The sequence below is a fragment of the Hypanus sabinus genome, chromosome 14, assembly GCF_030144855.1.
Source record: "Hypanus sabinus isolate sHypSab1 chromosome 14, sHypSab1.hap1, whole genome shotgun sequence".
NCBI classification, from domain to species: Eukaryota; Metazoa; Chordata; class Chondrichthyes; order Myliobatiformes; family Dasyatidae; genus Hypanus; species Hypanus sabinus.
The window spans coordinates 10,502,436-10,515,703 of NC_082719.1; the positions used below are offsets into that span (position 1 = coordinate 10,502,436).

The 13,268-nt window shown below is 38.3% G+C and overlaps 1 protein-coding gene and 1 long non-coding RNA gene across 3 annotated transcripts in view; one reads left to right on the top strand and one right to left on the bottom strand.

Annotated features, from left to right (window-relative positions):
* sec24d (SEC24 homolog D, COPII coat complex component) overlaps positions 1-13,268 on the top strand; it is a 192,640-nt gene that overhangs the window by 35,418 nt on the left and 143,954 nt on the right. Inside the window, exon 6 of one of the 2 annotated variants that reach the window (XM_059988769.1) lies at positions 8,147-8,277. In XM_059988769.1, coding sequence (XP_059844752.1) covers positions 8,147-8,277 — 131 coding nt within the window. Of the gene's footprint in view, positions 1-8,143; positions 8,278-13,268 lie in introns of both variants that reach the window. The other variant, XM_059988768.1, reaches the window with a different exon arrangement.
* The window catches only part of LOC132404558 (uncharacterized), a 33,931-nt gene that overhangs the window by 17,316 nt on the left and 3,347 nt on the right, over positions 1-13,268 (bottom strand). The window lies entirely within an intron of this gene.

Consider the following 13,268-nt stretch of genomic DNA (forward strand, 5'->3'; position numbering starts at 1 on the left):
GAGCCTCGTGGAAAGCCCCCACCCTCGCGCTAATTTCAAACCGGTGTTTTCCCACAAGACGCGGCGAAACCGGATGTGACGTCATCGCATGCCGATATATTTTACATGCAATGAATACACTTTAAACACTTCTAATTCTAACTAGAAAATACTATCGAATGAATTACTAAGCGAAAATATTATAAACTAAATAACTGTCGTAAAGACAGCACAGCACCCCCATACCATCATAGAGGCTGGCTTTTGCACCTTTCAGGATGGTCGTTTTCATCCTTGGCACGGAGAACTCGACGCCAATTTTTTCTGAAAACTAGCTGAAATGTGGACTCATCTGACCACAGCACATGGTTCCACAGTTTTTTGGTCCATCTGAGATGAGCTCGGGCCCAGCGAACTCGCCGGCGTTTCTGCATAGAGTTGATGTATGGCTTCCTCCTTGCGTAATACAGTTTCAAGTTGCATTTCTGGATGCAGCGATGGACTGTGTTAAGTGACAATGTTTTTCTGAAGTACTCTCAAGCCCAGGTGGCTATAATTGTAACAGTAGCATGACAGTTTCTTAGGCAGTGCTGCCTGAGGGCTCAAAGATCACATTCAACAGTGGTTCCCGACCTTGCCCTTTACGCACTGAGATGTCTCTGAATTCTCTGAATCTTTTCACAATATTATGTACTGTAGATGTTGAAAGACCTAAATTCTCTGCAATCTTGCGTTGAGAAATGTTCCTTTTGAACTAACAATTCTCTCACGAATTTTGGCACAAAGGGGTGAGCCATGACCCATCCTTGCTTGCAAAGACTGAGCCTTGATGGACGCTACTTTTATACCCAGTCATGATACCTCACCTGCTACTAATTAGCCTGCTTAATGTGGAGTCTTCCAAACCGGTGTTACTTGAATATTCTGTGCACTTTTCAACCTTATTTGAACTCTGTCCCAACTTTTGTTGAGTGTGTTGCAGCCATCAAATTCAAAATTTGTGTATGTTTACAAAATACAATTAAGTTGGTCGGTAAAACTATTGAAAATCTTTTCTTTGTACATTTGTCAGTTAAATAAAGGTTCACGTGAATTAACATATCACAGATTTTTGTTTTTATTGCATTTTGGAAAATACTCCAACTTTTCTGGAATTGGGGTTTGTATTATTTATGTAAATGATTTGTATGTGAGTGTAGGTGGCCTGATTTGCAAGTTTGCTGATGAAGCTAAATTAGGAGGTCTTATTGACAGTGAAGTAAGTTGCAATGAATTGCAATTAGATCTTGATCTGTTAGGGCTGAGGAATGGTAAATGGATTTCGACTTTGAAAAGTGTGAGGTGTTGCGATTTGGATATTCAAAGAAGGGTAGGACATATATAGTGAATGGCCAAACACTGAATAGTGTTGTGAAACAGAGGGATCCTGGAATACCAGTGCAGTTTGTTGAAAATGATTACGCAAATAGACAGGGTGTGGGGGAGAAAAGAGCATTTCTATGCTGGCTTTAATCAGTCATGCCATTGGGTTTAGGTGTAGAGATGTTTATGTTGCAGTTATATAAGTTGTTGGTGAGCCAGTTTTGGTCATTGTCAACCTGGAGGGAATGGTGCCTGGACTGGAGGTGAGAGGTGGGCCATGCTGGATCTTCATTGTCTGGAGTGCAGGAGAATGAGGAGTGGCTTCAAAGAAGTTTATAAATCAAGAGACATTGCAATTAATCCAACTGTGCCTTTTCCACTGCCTGTCTTTCCTCTCAGTCTTTCTACACATTACATCTATCAATTGCCCCAGCTGACCTATCACTCAGATTTCCATCCCCCACCAAACTATTTTAAACCCTCTCCAAAAGATCTATTCACAAGCATGTTTGTCCCCCTTGACTTCATCTGTAACCCATCTCTTTTGTACAAGTCTTACCTTCCCCAGAATAGATCCCAGTGATCCACAAATCTGAAACCCTGCCCCGTACACAAATTCTTCAGCCACATATTAGTCTCCCATATTGTTCCTATTCTTGCCCTCAATGACACGTGGCACAGACAGCAATCCAGAGATTACCACCCATGAGGTCCTGCTTTTTAGCTTCCTATATAGATTCTGATATTCTCTCTTTAGGACCTCACTGCTTTTCGTTGATACCAATATGTACTATGACCTCTGGCTGTTCACCCTTCCTCCCCTTAAGAATGCTGTGTACCCAATCTCAGACATCCCTGATCCTGGCACGTAGTAAGCGACATACATGAAAGAGAAGTCTCTTTCATGTCCATAAAATCTCCTATCTGTTCCCCTAACTATTGAATCCCCTATCATCACCACTCTTCTGTCCACTTCCTTTCTGAGTCACAGAACCAAACTCATGCCAGAGACTTGATCACTGTGGCTTTGCCATATTTCCACACCCCATCCAACAAAATAATCCAAAGAAATGTAATTGCTTTTGAAGAGAACAGCCACTGGGGTACTGTACATTATCTCTGTATTTCCTTTCCCTCTCCAGTTACTTGCCTCCTGCACTTTAGGAGTGATTATATCCCCTAGAGCTTTTATCTATCACTTTCTCATTTTGTTGAATGATCTGTAGATCATCTGGTCCTAGCTCCAGTTCCCTAACATGGTCTATAATGAGCTGCATCCTGATGTACTTCTAGCAGATGTGTTTCATGGAGATTTGCGTTCTCCCAGGGCTCCCACACCGCGCATGAGAAGCATACCATTGGTTTGGGATCCATTCTCATTACCCTAGCTAGGCACTAATAGACAAAAGAGAATCCTGATGAAACCTTAAACTAGCATCTACCTGTTTTTGCCAAAGCATCTGTTCCCCACTCTAAATCTGTCCCATGGCCTAACTCTTTTTTATTGGCCATTGCCAAGTGCGTAATCACCTCAGCAATCTCAGTCTCTGCAGAAAATCCCTACAGACCCTGCTTACTATTTTTAAATTTGGTAGTCTCATACTGTGTAAATTTCACAAGCAACTTTCCCCGCAAAAGGTCCTGGAAGGCCCCACTTGCTTTTGGAATCTGCCACTTAAAGCCCACAAGCAACTGTCTTTTCCTTGTTTGCCATTTGGTCTTTTTGACATCACCTTCATTCTTGCCCTCAAGTTCTTGATGGATTGAAGGTGCCAATAATAGTTTTTATTCTATCTATTCATGACCGATCGATCCCAGCAATTCTTTGCTCCAAGGAGAAGAAGTACTACTTCTTGAGTATGTCCGTGCAACCAGCATCCTTAATCACTTCAATATTTCCATTAACTCTACCCTGCACCCTGTCTAAAGAACAGGTAATCGTCTGGCCACATCTCGTGTGAGGAAGACCTAGGCTAGGGTCAACCCACATATAGCTGCAGGGCCCAATAACATACCTGGTCAGGTGCTGAAGGATTGTACAGCCTAGTTAACAGAAGCTTCATCATACATCTTCAACATCTCTCTGGAACAGTCCACTATCCCTGCAGACATCATCCCAGTGCCCAAGAGGTCAAGGGAAACCTGCTTTAATGACTATAATGACTACTGTCCAGTAGCACTGATCTCAACATTAATGAAGTGTTTGATTATAGATTGCATTAAATCCCATTTTCCTGCTACATTGGATCCTTTCCAGTTTGCTTCATGCTTACATTGGTCCACTGCCGTCCACTACGTCCTGTCCCTCCTGGAAAATGGTGCCTCATGTACTGTTTATCAACTACAACTCAGCCTTTAATAGGATCATCCCTCAGAAGCTGGTGAATAAACTGTCCTCATTGGGTTTCAACACCTCTCTCTGAATCTTGGACTTCTTGACAGAAAGACCACAGTGAGTCTGTGTTGGCAGCAACCTCTCTAGTGGACTTTAGGAGATGCAGTCTGACCACTCCTCAGAGCACATAAACAGCTCCTCCATGGAGAGAGTTAGGAGCACCAAGTTTCTGGGAATGCACATAATGGACTATCTCACCTGGTCCCTCAACACCATCTCTTTAGTCGAGAAAGCACAGCAGGGTCACCACTTCCTGAGGACATAGAGGTAAGTGAGGATTCCTCAACCCTAATCAAAACAGTTTTTACAGGAGCACCATTGAGCATGTCCTGACCAATTGCATCACCATTTGGTTCAGAAATTATAAGGCATTTGACCATAAGACTCTAGAAAGGACTGTCTGGACAGCCAAGAGGATCACCAGGGTCTCTGTCCACCCATTCCAGATAGTTATCAGGAGTGCTGCACATGCAGGGCCCTTAACGTTGTCAAGTATCCCTCCCATCCATCCCACAATCTCTTCAGCCTCCTACAGTCAGGCAGGAGGTACCGTAGCATTAAGGACCAGGACTGTTAGTCAAGGATTTCCCCAGGCCACATGGTAATGAACACCCTGCCACCACCCAGGTCTCATCGCGCATGAAGGTCCGATAGCATTCAACTGTTTACTTTTTAATTTGTGCTGTAAATGCATCTTGTGTTAAATGTCAAACTTCTTGAAGAAATATATATACAGTACGTATACCTAGTCCAGTTTATATTGTCTCTCCTTTCTTCTTCTATTTAAAATATAATGCTTCACATATTTCTTGTTTAAATTTCATCTTATCAAGCACATTGCTTATTCCACCAATCTGTCTTTATCCTTTCTCTCCATAGTTCATTTTGATTCCAAGTTTTGTGATGCCTAAGTTGTTAATATATATTGGGAAAGCAGGTGTCGCTGATTTCTGGGGAAATTTTCTGTATGTGCCTCCCATTAGTTTGAAAACTACCATTAACCACTGCTTTCTGTTTCTTCTCAGTTAGACAGTTTTCTATCCATGAGACTAATGCCCAATTTATTCCATGCCCTGTCACTAGATTTGTACACAGAAGTTCCTGAAGCTCATCTATTATTCCATATGCACATCAGCTGAATTTTGCTCACTGGTCCACTCTGTTTCAATATAAGGAAGTTCAAGTTAACTAAAATTAATTTACATCTAACAAATCTATGTTGTCTTTTCCTAATGAATTCCCATTTTCAGTTGACTGCTATATCTGCAGATTATTATTCTTTTAAGACAGGTGGTTTATAAAGTGACTGATCTGTTGTTGCATTTGTAATAGGAGTATCATTTCCCCCATCTGTGGAAGATTATGGACAGTGTCTCCATACTTCATTTGGCAATCCAACATGTATTCCACCTGGACTAGGTGTCTTGTCCTCTTTAAGTACAGCTGCATTTATAATATATCTTCATCAAGTTTAGACCATCGAGGATGTCAACTACATCTTCCTTTGCTGAGACATCAGCAGCATCTTCTTTTTTGGTAAACGCTGATGTAAAGTACCTTGGACATGCCCCCTGCCTCCATTATCAGATGTCTTTTTTCTCTGATTGGCCTCAGCTTTCTGTTTTTACCTGTTTACTATTTCCTGACTTTTTTTGCTTGCCTCCTTATATTTGTTAACATATTCATAATCTCTATTTGGTCCTCTTGTTTCATTTTAACTTTCCTTTTAACTTTGTATAATTACTTTGGTTCTCACTTGTGTTGTCAGTTCAATGTCCATCATAGATCCTTTTAATGCTTAACTTTATACATTTCTGGTTTATCTGCCTTTAATTGCCTAACTTCATGATCAGAAAATGCTGGATTGTATGTGAATTATCACAGCTTTTTATTTGTTTAGTTTCGTCCTCTTAGCATTAATTTTACCTGATTCGGATTTGTTCTCATTTCACTAGAGTTGACTCTTTTCTAGTAGCCTATTCTTTTTACCTATTCTTAGAATGACACCTCTCCTTTCTCACAGCTGTTAGAAGACATCACAGTATTTTGACCAGTCCGTTTGTAGAAATGTTCTATCGATAATCAACCCGTTTCCTTCCCCTTCCAATTAGAAATAAATAGATACATAACTTCCTCTGGAAAAGATTTCAAAATTTCATTCCCTGGCTCTCTTGAAATTTATTATTTTCCCAGTATATAATGGGAAGATTGATTGTCTGTGCTGTTGTGTATGTTCCCTGGAAGATTGCTGCTTTATTCTTCCCACTAATTGGCAGTCTATGGAATATTGCCATTAGTGCAGTGTCACCACTGTATTTTGTTCCCTAACTCTAACAAGATAGATTCAGCCCGAAACACTGACTGCTCTTTGCCCTCCATAGATGCTGCCAGACTTGCTGAGTTCCTCCAGCAGTCCCACCACTATCTGTAAGGAGTTTGTATGTTTTCCCCATGGTTGGTTTCCTCCGGATGCTCCAATTCCTCCCACAGTCATAAGATGTACTGGTTGATAGATTAATTGGTCATTGTAAATTGTCCTGTGAATAGGCTACGGTTAAATCGGGAGATTGTTGGATGGTATGGCTTAAAGGACCGGAATAGCCTTTTCCACTCTATATCTCAGTAAATAAATAAAAAAATGACATTCGCGTACATTGCTCAAGATTTTCAACAACTGCAGAATCTCTTGTGTTTAATATTTAACTTAATCAGTTATGTTATCGCTCTTCTTTTTACTTTTCTCTATCTTTACAGAACACTTTATGTAAAGGAATATTGAGTACCCAATGTTAAGTGTAAGTCTTTTAAACAGATACCTATTATTTCCAAAGCTGCATGGTGGTTCAGTTAGTCGAGCTGCTGCCTTACAACTTCAGTGACCTGAATTCAATCCTGATATCCTAATACTTGGTTTTGTCTGGGTGGAGTTTGTACAATGTCCATGTGCTTCAGTTTACCCACGTCCTATAGACTCCTATAAATTGCCCCACTTTATCAATGATATTTACGATATGTCTGGGGTGACATATATGGATTGGTATAAGATGGTGGTTATTGTTTGGTGCAAGCTCAGTAAACTGTAGCACATGTTTCCAAACTATATGACTTTCACTCCATGAGTTTAAGATTACCATAAATCAGATTACCAATTGTGTCTGCAGTCCTCCAAAAATGACTAATTTGTCTTTGTATTGGCGCACATTTGTAAAGTTTAGACCTTGTACTCTCTCTAAGTCACTGCTTATGTATAACTTCAGTTTCTTGTTCTAGTGTTATCTGCTTCTCTCAGTGCTTATTACATCCTTTTGCATCCTTGTATTTGCTTCCCTCTGAAGCCCTTTCCCTTCCAAGTAAATTTTTAAGTCCCCTTCTGCTGTCCCTGTCAGCCTTTTGCAGCAGTGGGGAGCCTCCCTGTGTTCTCATCATGCCAACCTGTGTTTATTTCTGGAATACACTTCAGTATTGACATGCCAGGTAGCATCAGAGAAAAGGGAAACAGAGTAAACGGTTTGATTTGAAGACCCTCTGTCAGAACTGAGATGGTGCAAAAACAAGGTTTTTGGTTTTAAGTTGCAGAGAACAGCAGAGTAAAGGATAAGTCAAAGGAAACATCTTTTTTAAGGTGAAGCCAGGGTTGACATGATGCCATGAAGATCATCTGTAAATAATGTTCTCCAGTCAGTATGTTTATCAGAGCATTTAGAGAAAGAGATACTGTATGTTTGTTTATTGAATGCAGCATGGACTAGGCCTTTCCACCCCTTCAGGCCGCAACCCCCCCCCCCCCCCCATTTAATCCTAGCCTAATAACAAGACAATTTACAGTGATCAATTAAACTACCGAACAATATGTCTTTGGACGAATGCAAAAGGGCAGAGCTGTAATGTTCAAGGTGCAGGCTAAACTACTGAGGAGAGAAAACTGAGTCAATGTCATAGATGACCTGGCCAGTCCTGATATTGCAAGAAGTATAATTGTGCCCCTCAGGACCATGTAGAACAAAAAAAGGTAACATTTTGTTAATTAAGTGTTTTAGATTTATGTCTTGGTTTAAACACTCGGAAATACATGGAGATTATTGAATGTTTATGCTGACTTACATTGAAATTAATAAAACCAAGAGTACTATATTGTTGCTTTTAGTTGGAGGTGCTCTTCTCAAAAATTATATAAGTTGTAAGTGGAAACAATTACCTCCATTTCTCTTCCTATTTATAAATTGAATATAGTTTTAGTTGGTCATTTTTGAAGAAGTTGTGTTTGTGTTAACAAATCTTTTAAAACAAATAGTACTGTTTCTCTGAAGGCAGCAAACAAAAGAATAATCCATTAAACTTTACTGGTCTAATTGAGATAACTTTAGGAAATACATTTTAAATTCTGGTGTTTATTTCTGTTCTGTGCAGCAGGTATATATGGAGGGCAGCAAAGGGGAGTTCAGTCAAATTATCCTGGAACTTATCCTGGGGCACCAGCAACTGGTGCACAGCTTGTGGGACCTCAACAGAAGAAACTGGACCCTGATTCCATTCCTAGCCCGGTCAGTAATAAACATAAACTATTAGTACCTTCAGATTTTCTTCATTTGGATTACACTTTAAGCATGTAAATTTATTGGATTTCCTGTGTTACTCTCAACTGCATACAAAATGTATGTAGTCTTAAAAGAACGTAACAACTGTGTTACTAGTGGAGGGGATCGGGTGAGTTTTGTAACTTCAGAGCATTAAATTAATTTAAATGAAGACACAAGATTCCGAGAATACTGGCCTGGTTCGAATTTACTTTAAGTGACATATCAAATGCACAACAGGATCTATTCTTTTTGTTTCAAAGAAATCTGATAGTTGTGCATTTCTGTTCTTTTGACATTTGTGAAATCAGAAAAGTAAGAAATATTCTCAATTTCAGCATTTGATCTGATCTTAGTATGGGATTTCTATGATGCTCAGCGGATGTCTGCTACTGTTGTTTCATCACAGTTAAATTTAAATCTCCTGACATTGCAGGTGGGTTAGTATGAGAGCCTAATTTGGTGAAGATCCAATACCAGTTGTGTACCAGCCTTGGACACCTGCTGGTATTCAGTCAGTACTGAAAGATTTAGTACTTCATGACTTCCCTAGAGATCTACTGGTGTGATGTTTCCAAAACTGACCACACTTGAGTGGTTCCCTGCAGAGGAGGTATTGGCTAACTGCCAAATATGATGGGAGTCTGAGATCCAACCCAAACAACACATTGCCAGCAGCCAAATCTTATTGTAACTGTGATACCTGCCAGTCTGTTATAATTCTTCTGGAAGATTGACTATATACTTAGTTTAGTTACTCACTCTTTGTGAAATGTTTTGTGTATTTTTTTAAATAAGCATGGAAAACCTGGTCTTCAGAAAATTGAAAATGATTGTCGGTATCTTAATTCAATCCATTACAAACTAGACCTAATTTTAGATCTGTACTTGTGAAGTTGTATCATGTTTGATTAAATAATACTGAGTGGAGTACAACACGCCATAAGTAGCTTGTGGAGCATGTTAGTTCTTTCAATCAAAGCCGAGTTTCCAGGCATTTATTTTTAAGATTAAAATAGCACTATCTGGTTGAAGAAATGCATTATTCAAGACATAAAAACTATTATAATATTCTGATTTGTTATGATAAATTTTAGATATCTAAATGCAAATTTATTATTTTAGTTTTAAAACCATTAAAAAATTACCATTGTCTTTTGATTGACTTGATCTATCAAATTATCATGTATCATTATGTTAGGTAGGATATTTTTGATGGTATTTGTGGTTAATGGACTCTTGATTAGTAGAAAAATATTCAACACTATCAAACTAAAAATGTTAAGAAGACCTGGCTGTTTTTTTAAAACGAATATTGTTTTAAGCAGTGTTTAGATCAATCTCGTTCATATGTTGCTGTGTTACTAAGTGCATGGATTTGTGGATTTTATAATATCACAAGCATAAAAGAACATTCCATCTAACATTTTGTAAGTTTTCCCATATTAACAGTTTTAACTATGTTAACCTATGTTTCTTATTAATTTTGGTTGAAGCACATTCACTTCTATGAATGAAAAACAGAGGAGCACTTCTATTTGAACATACGTCCCTATTTCCATGGTGCACAGGTTGAGAAAGCATTGATATCAGACTAGAATCGCAAAAGAAGAATAATGTAGATAATGGAAATCTGAAATAAAACAAAGGATGAAAATAGTGAGCAAACCAATTATCATCTATGAACAGAAAGATGGAGTTAATGTTTATGGGACCTGTAAAATTTTCTCTGCCCCTTTCTCCACAGTTGCTGCCTGACCTGTTGAGTAATCCCATCATTCTCTGTGTTGTTTTTATCCAAGAGGATTATAACCTTGTTCTTGGACTATATTGAGAAGATAGTAATATCTGTCACCAAGATAATGACATTCTTAAAAAAATTGTTTTGACTTTGGTAGCAACTAGCAGAGAAGTCAACTAGCATTGTTTGTCTAAAATTTTTCCTCAGCCTGAAGCTGTTAACAATGTATGGTGGAAATACTTGTTTAAACATTCTTGTGTATCTTCAACAATGGACAGCTCCAAACCTTAACTGAGGAATACTGCTGAGATTAATATCTATGCCAAACTACCTTGAATTGAATATGTTGCGGGGAATCGAGGCTAACTTCTGCCGATAATTGCAAATCTTTCCAGTAAAAGTTTGATTGAGACTAGGGATTAACTTTGACAAAATAGATACTGCAAGGATTCCATCACTAGAACGATCTCCTGGACTGGATTAATTAATCTAGACTAATTAGAGAATTTCTTCTACATTTGGTCTGGGATTCTGCATCTTTCAAGACATCATGTGCCTTTCTGTGGAACTGGGAATGTGTGGAAATATCCAAATACAATGTTGTTATCTGTTATTAAGAAAGAAATATACTTCTGGGATTATACCATAATCTAATTGCATTAAGCATTTTAGGGTGACCTTTTTCTCAGAAAGACAGGTCATGTGATAGGTCATGAGAACATCATCACTACCTCCTCCCATAGATGCTGTCTGGCCTGCTGAGTTCTGCCAGCATTTTGTGTTTTTACAACAAAAAAGCCTGGTTAGTATTCTCTCTAAAACTCAAGAACAAGATTTTCTTATAATAGTTATTAAAAACATCCATGTCTGTGGATCTGCACAGGCAGTCACCAGCTAAACTGCTGCATTGCAATTTTCTTTATAAATTTAGAACTCCCAAGTGAATTAAGCTGGCCCTGTGCTGTAATGATGCCTTGGGAGATTTTCTGGTAATCTGTGGGAGAGGAAGTCTGCCTTGTAGACTTGCTCCTTTCTATTACCGTGTGTCTCAATTTCTGTCTCAACCATTCTTACTCTCTTTGCATGTAGCCAACTTCAACTGTTAAACTCATTTGCCACTTTTATATACTTTGGTAGGTGATTAATCACATGATTATTTGGAACATTTTATTTTATTACTGTTGATGACATTTCAGTGAATCTCATGACATGAGCTAAGACGTGATTTGATGTTGATTCACATTCTGAATTTGAACTCTGTGTGCTCATGTAGTAATTTTATGTCATGACAAGCTATAGTTTATAAACTGCAGCAGATTTTCAATTGCTCTGCATGTGAAAAAAGGTGCTTTGTGAGAAAATGTTTTTTGGTAGGTATAAACCAGAAATTGTTATTTCTTAAAGCTATAGCGAATGCATCATGATCCTCTGATCACTTACAGCTCTCTTCTTCTTCCAGATTACTACATTGCCCTGAAATCAGAATTATTATCACTGATATACGTCATGAAATGTGTCGCTTTGAGGCAGCAGTACAGTGCAGTATATAAAATTTTATAGGTTACAATAAGAAATATAAAAATGAATAAATAGTGTAATAGATCAAAGTGGCGAGGTAGTGTTCAAGGACAGTTCAGAAATCTGATGGTGAAGGGGAAGAGGCTGTTACTGAATGCGGAATTATATGTAAGTGTTCTCTGCTCCACACAAAACAATGTGATATCTCTGGAAAAGAAAAGTCCCAAGCCAAATTTAGAGAGGGAAAAACAGAAATTGTTTTCTGACCAATCTAGGTAATCAAACTTCTGCAGCAAATCGCTCTGATGCCAAATTCATTGAAGCATCTATTTTTTCAGAGTCAATGCCTGATCCCAACAACTTTTAATGGAAGGATTTTAGTAAGTTGGTGCCCAGAACAAAAGGTGTCAGCCTGTAACAAAGGTCTGTTGTTCTCTAGAAACAAAATAAATGTGTTAACATCTGACTTGGATCTAGCCTTCACTTTCTTCTCTGACCTCATCTCCCTATTTCAATGTATCACCAAATGGAATCCAGTCTGTACACTTCACATACAAAAATCAATCAGATTTGACCACATCCCTCCCTTTCCTCCCCCCTACCCCTATCTCAAGACAATTGCCCTCCAATTAAAGACAGCAACCGTTTTTGCCTGTTTTTACAACTGGCTTTATTTCAACACCATATCTAATGGCCCCCAACTGCATCTTTTACAAAACTGATTTAAAGAGACCAAAAATGGTTATGGTATTTTCCATATTTATGAACCCTGTTTTAGTTGTGACTTAGAAGGAAAATACCTGTTAAGCTAATTTTAATGTGAATACCTCATCAGCTCATAGTCTTTTATGTACAAACATTCTTTCCATATTCTTCTAATTGAAATTGAAATAATTCTAACTGCTTTCCAGTATTTCTTTTTTCGTACATTATCCAGTTCCTGTTATTTTCACTTTATAGTAAAGGGACCAGAACTGCTCACAGCATTTCAAGTGTAGATTAACCATGGGGTAGGTATTTACCCCATGTGCTAAATAAGATTATAAGACTGAGAGAGAAACACCAAGTGACACAATGCTGGAAGTGTACAATGCCTATCTGGTTGCAGCCTTGGTTGTGTATTAATTTTAGTGCACAGCCAGTGACTGTTGTCCACACCTCAGCACTGAACTTTCTAGTAGTATCTACTGGATTTCTAAAATGTGCTTAGGTATTCATTTAGGCGTTTGATGCAGGCACAAAATGGAAGTTGTTTACTTGCGCATTCTAACCCATAACCCAAATGAACAATGAGCAGTTCATGCATTCTGTTGGTCCAAGTACATATGTTTATGTTGTCAAGCTTGTCTGATGCAGACACAAAATTATGGAATTATTGCAAAAGTTTATCTGCATTTTTGATGACAGTCTTAAGAGAGAGGATCCAGAGAAATGTAAAATGTTTGTTGGCCTCATCTGAAGCACGGCCAATTCCAGTTAACATTCTTAACCGATAAAACATTTTAGAATGAAGTTTCTGTATTCTGTCAAGCAACACCTCACAAATTTAAACTCCCATAATTCTTTTAACTCTTAGTGCACCACCTGATATAACACAGCGGTGTTGAAAGTTTCATAAATTTTCCTTCATGGCCTATTGTACTAAAGTAGACGTTTCTCCATTATTAATTTATATATACAGGGTAAATAAGCCATAGTT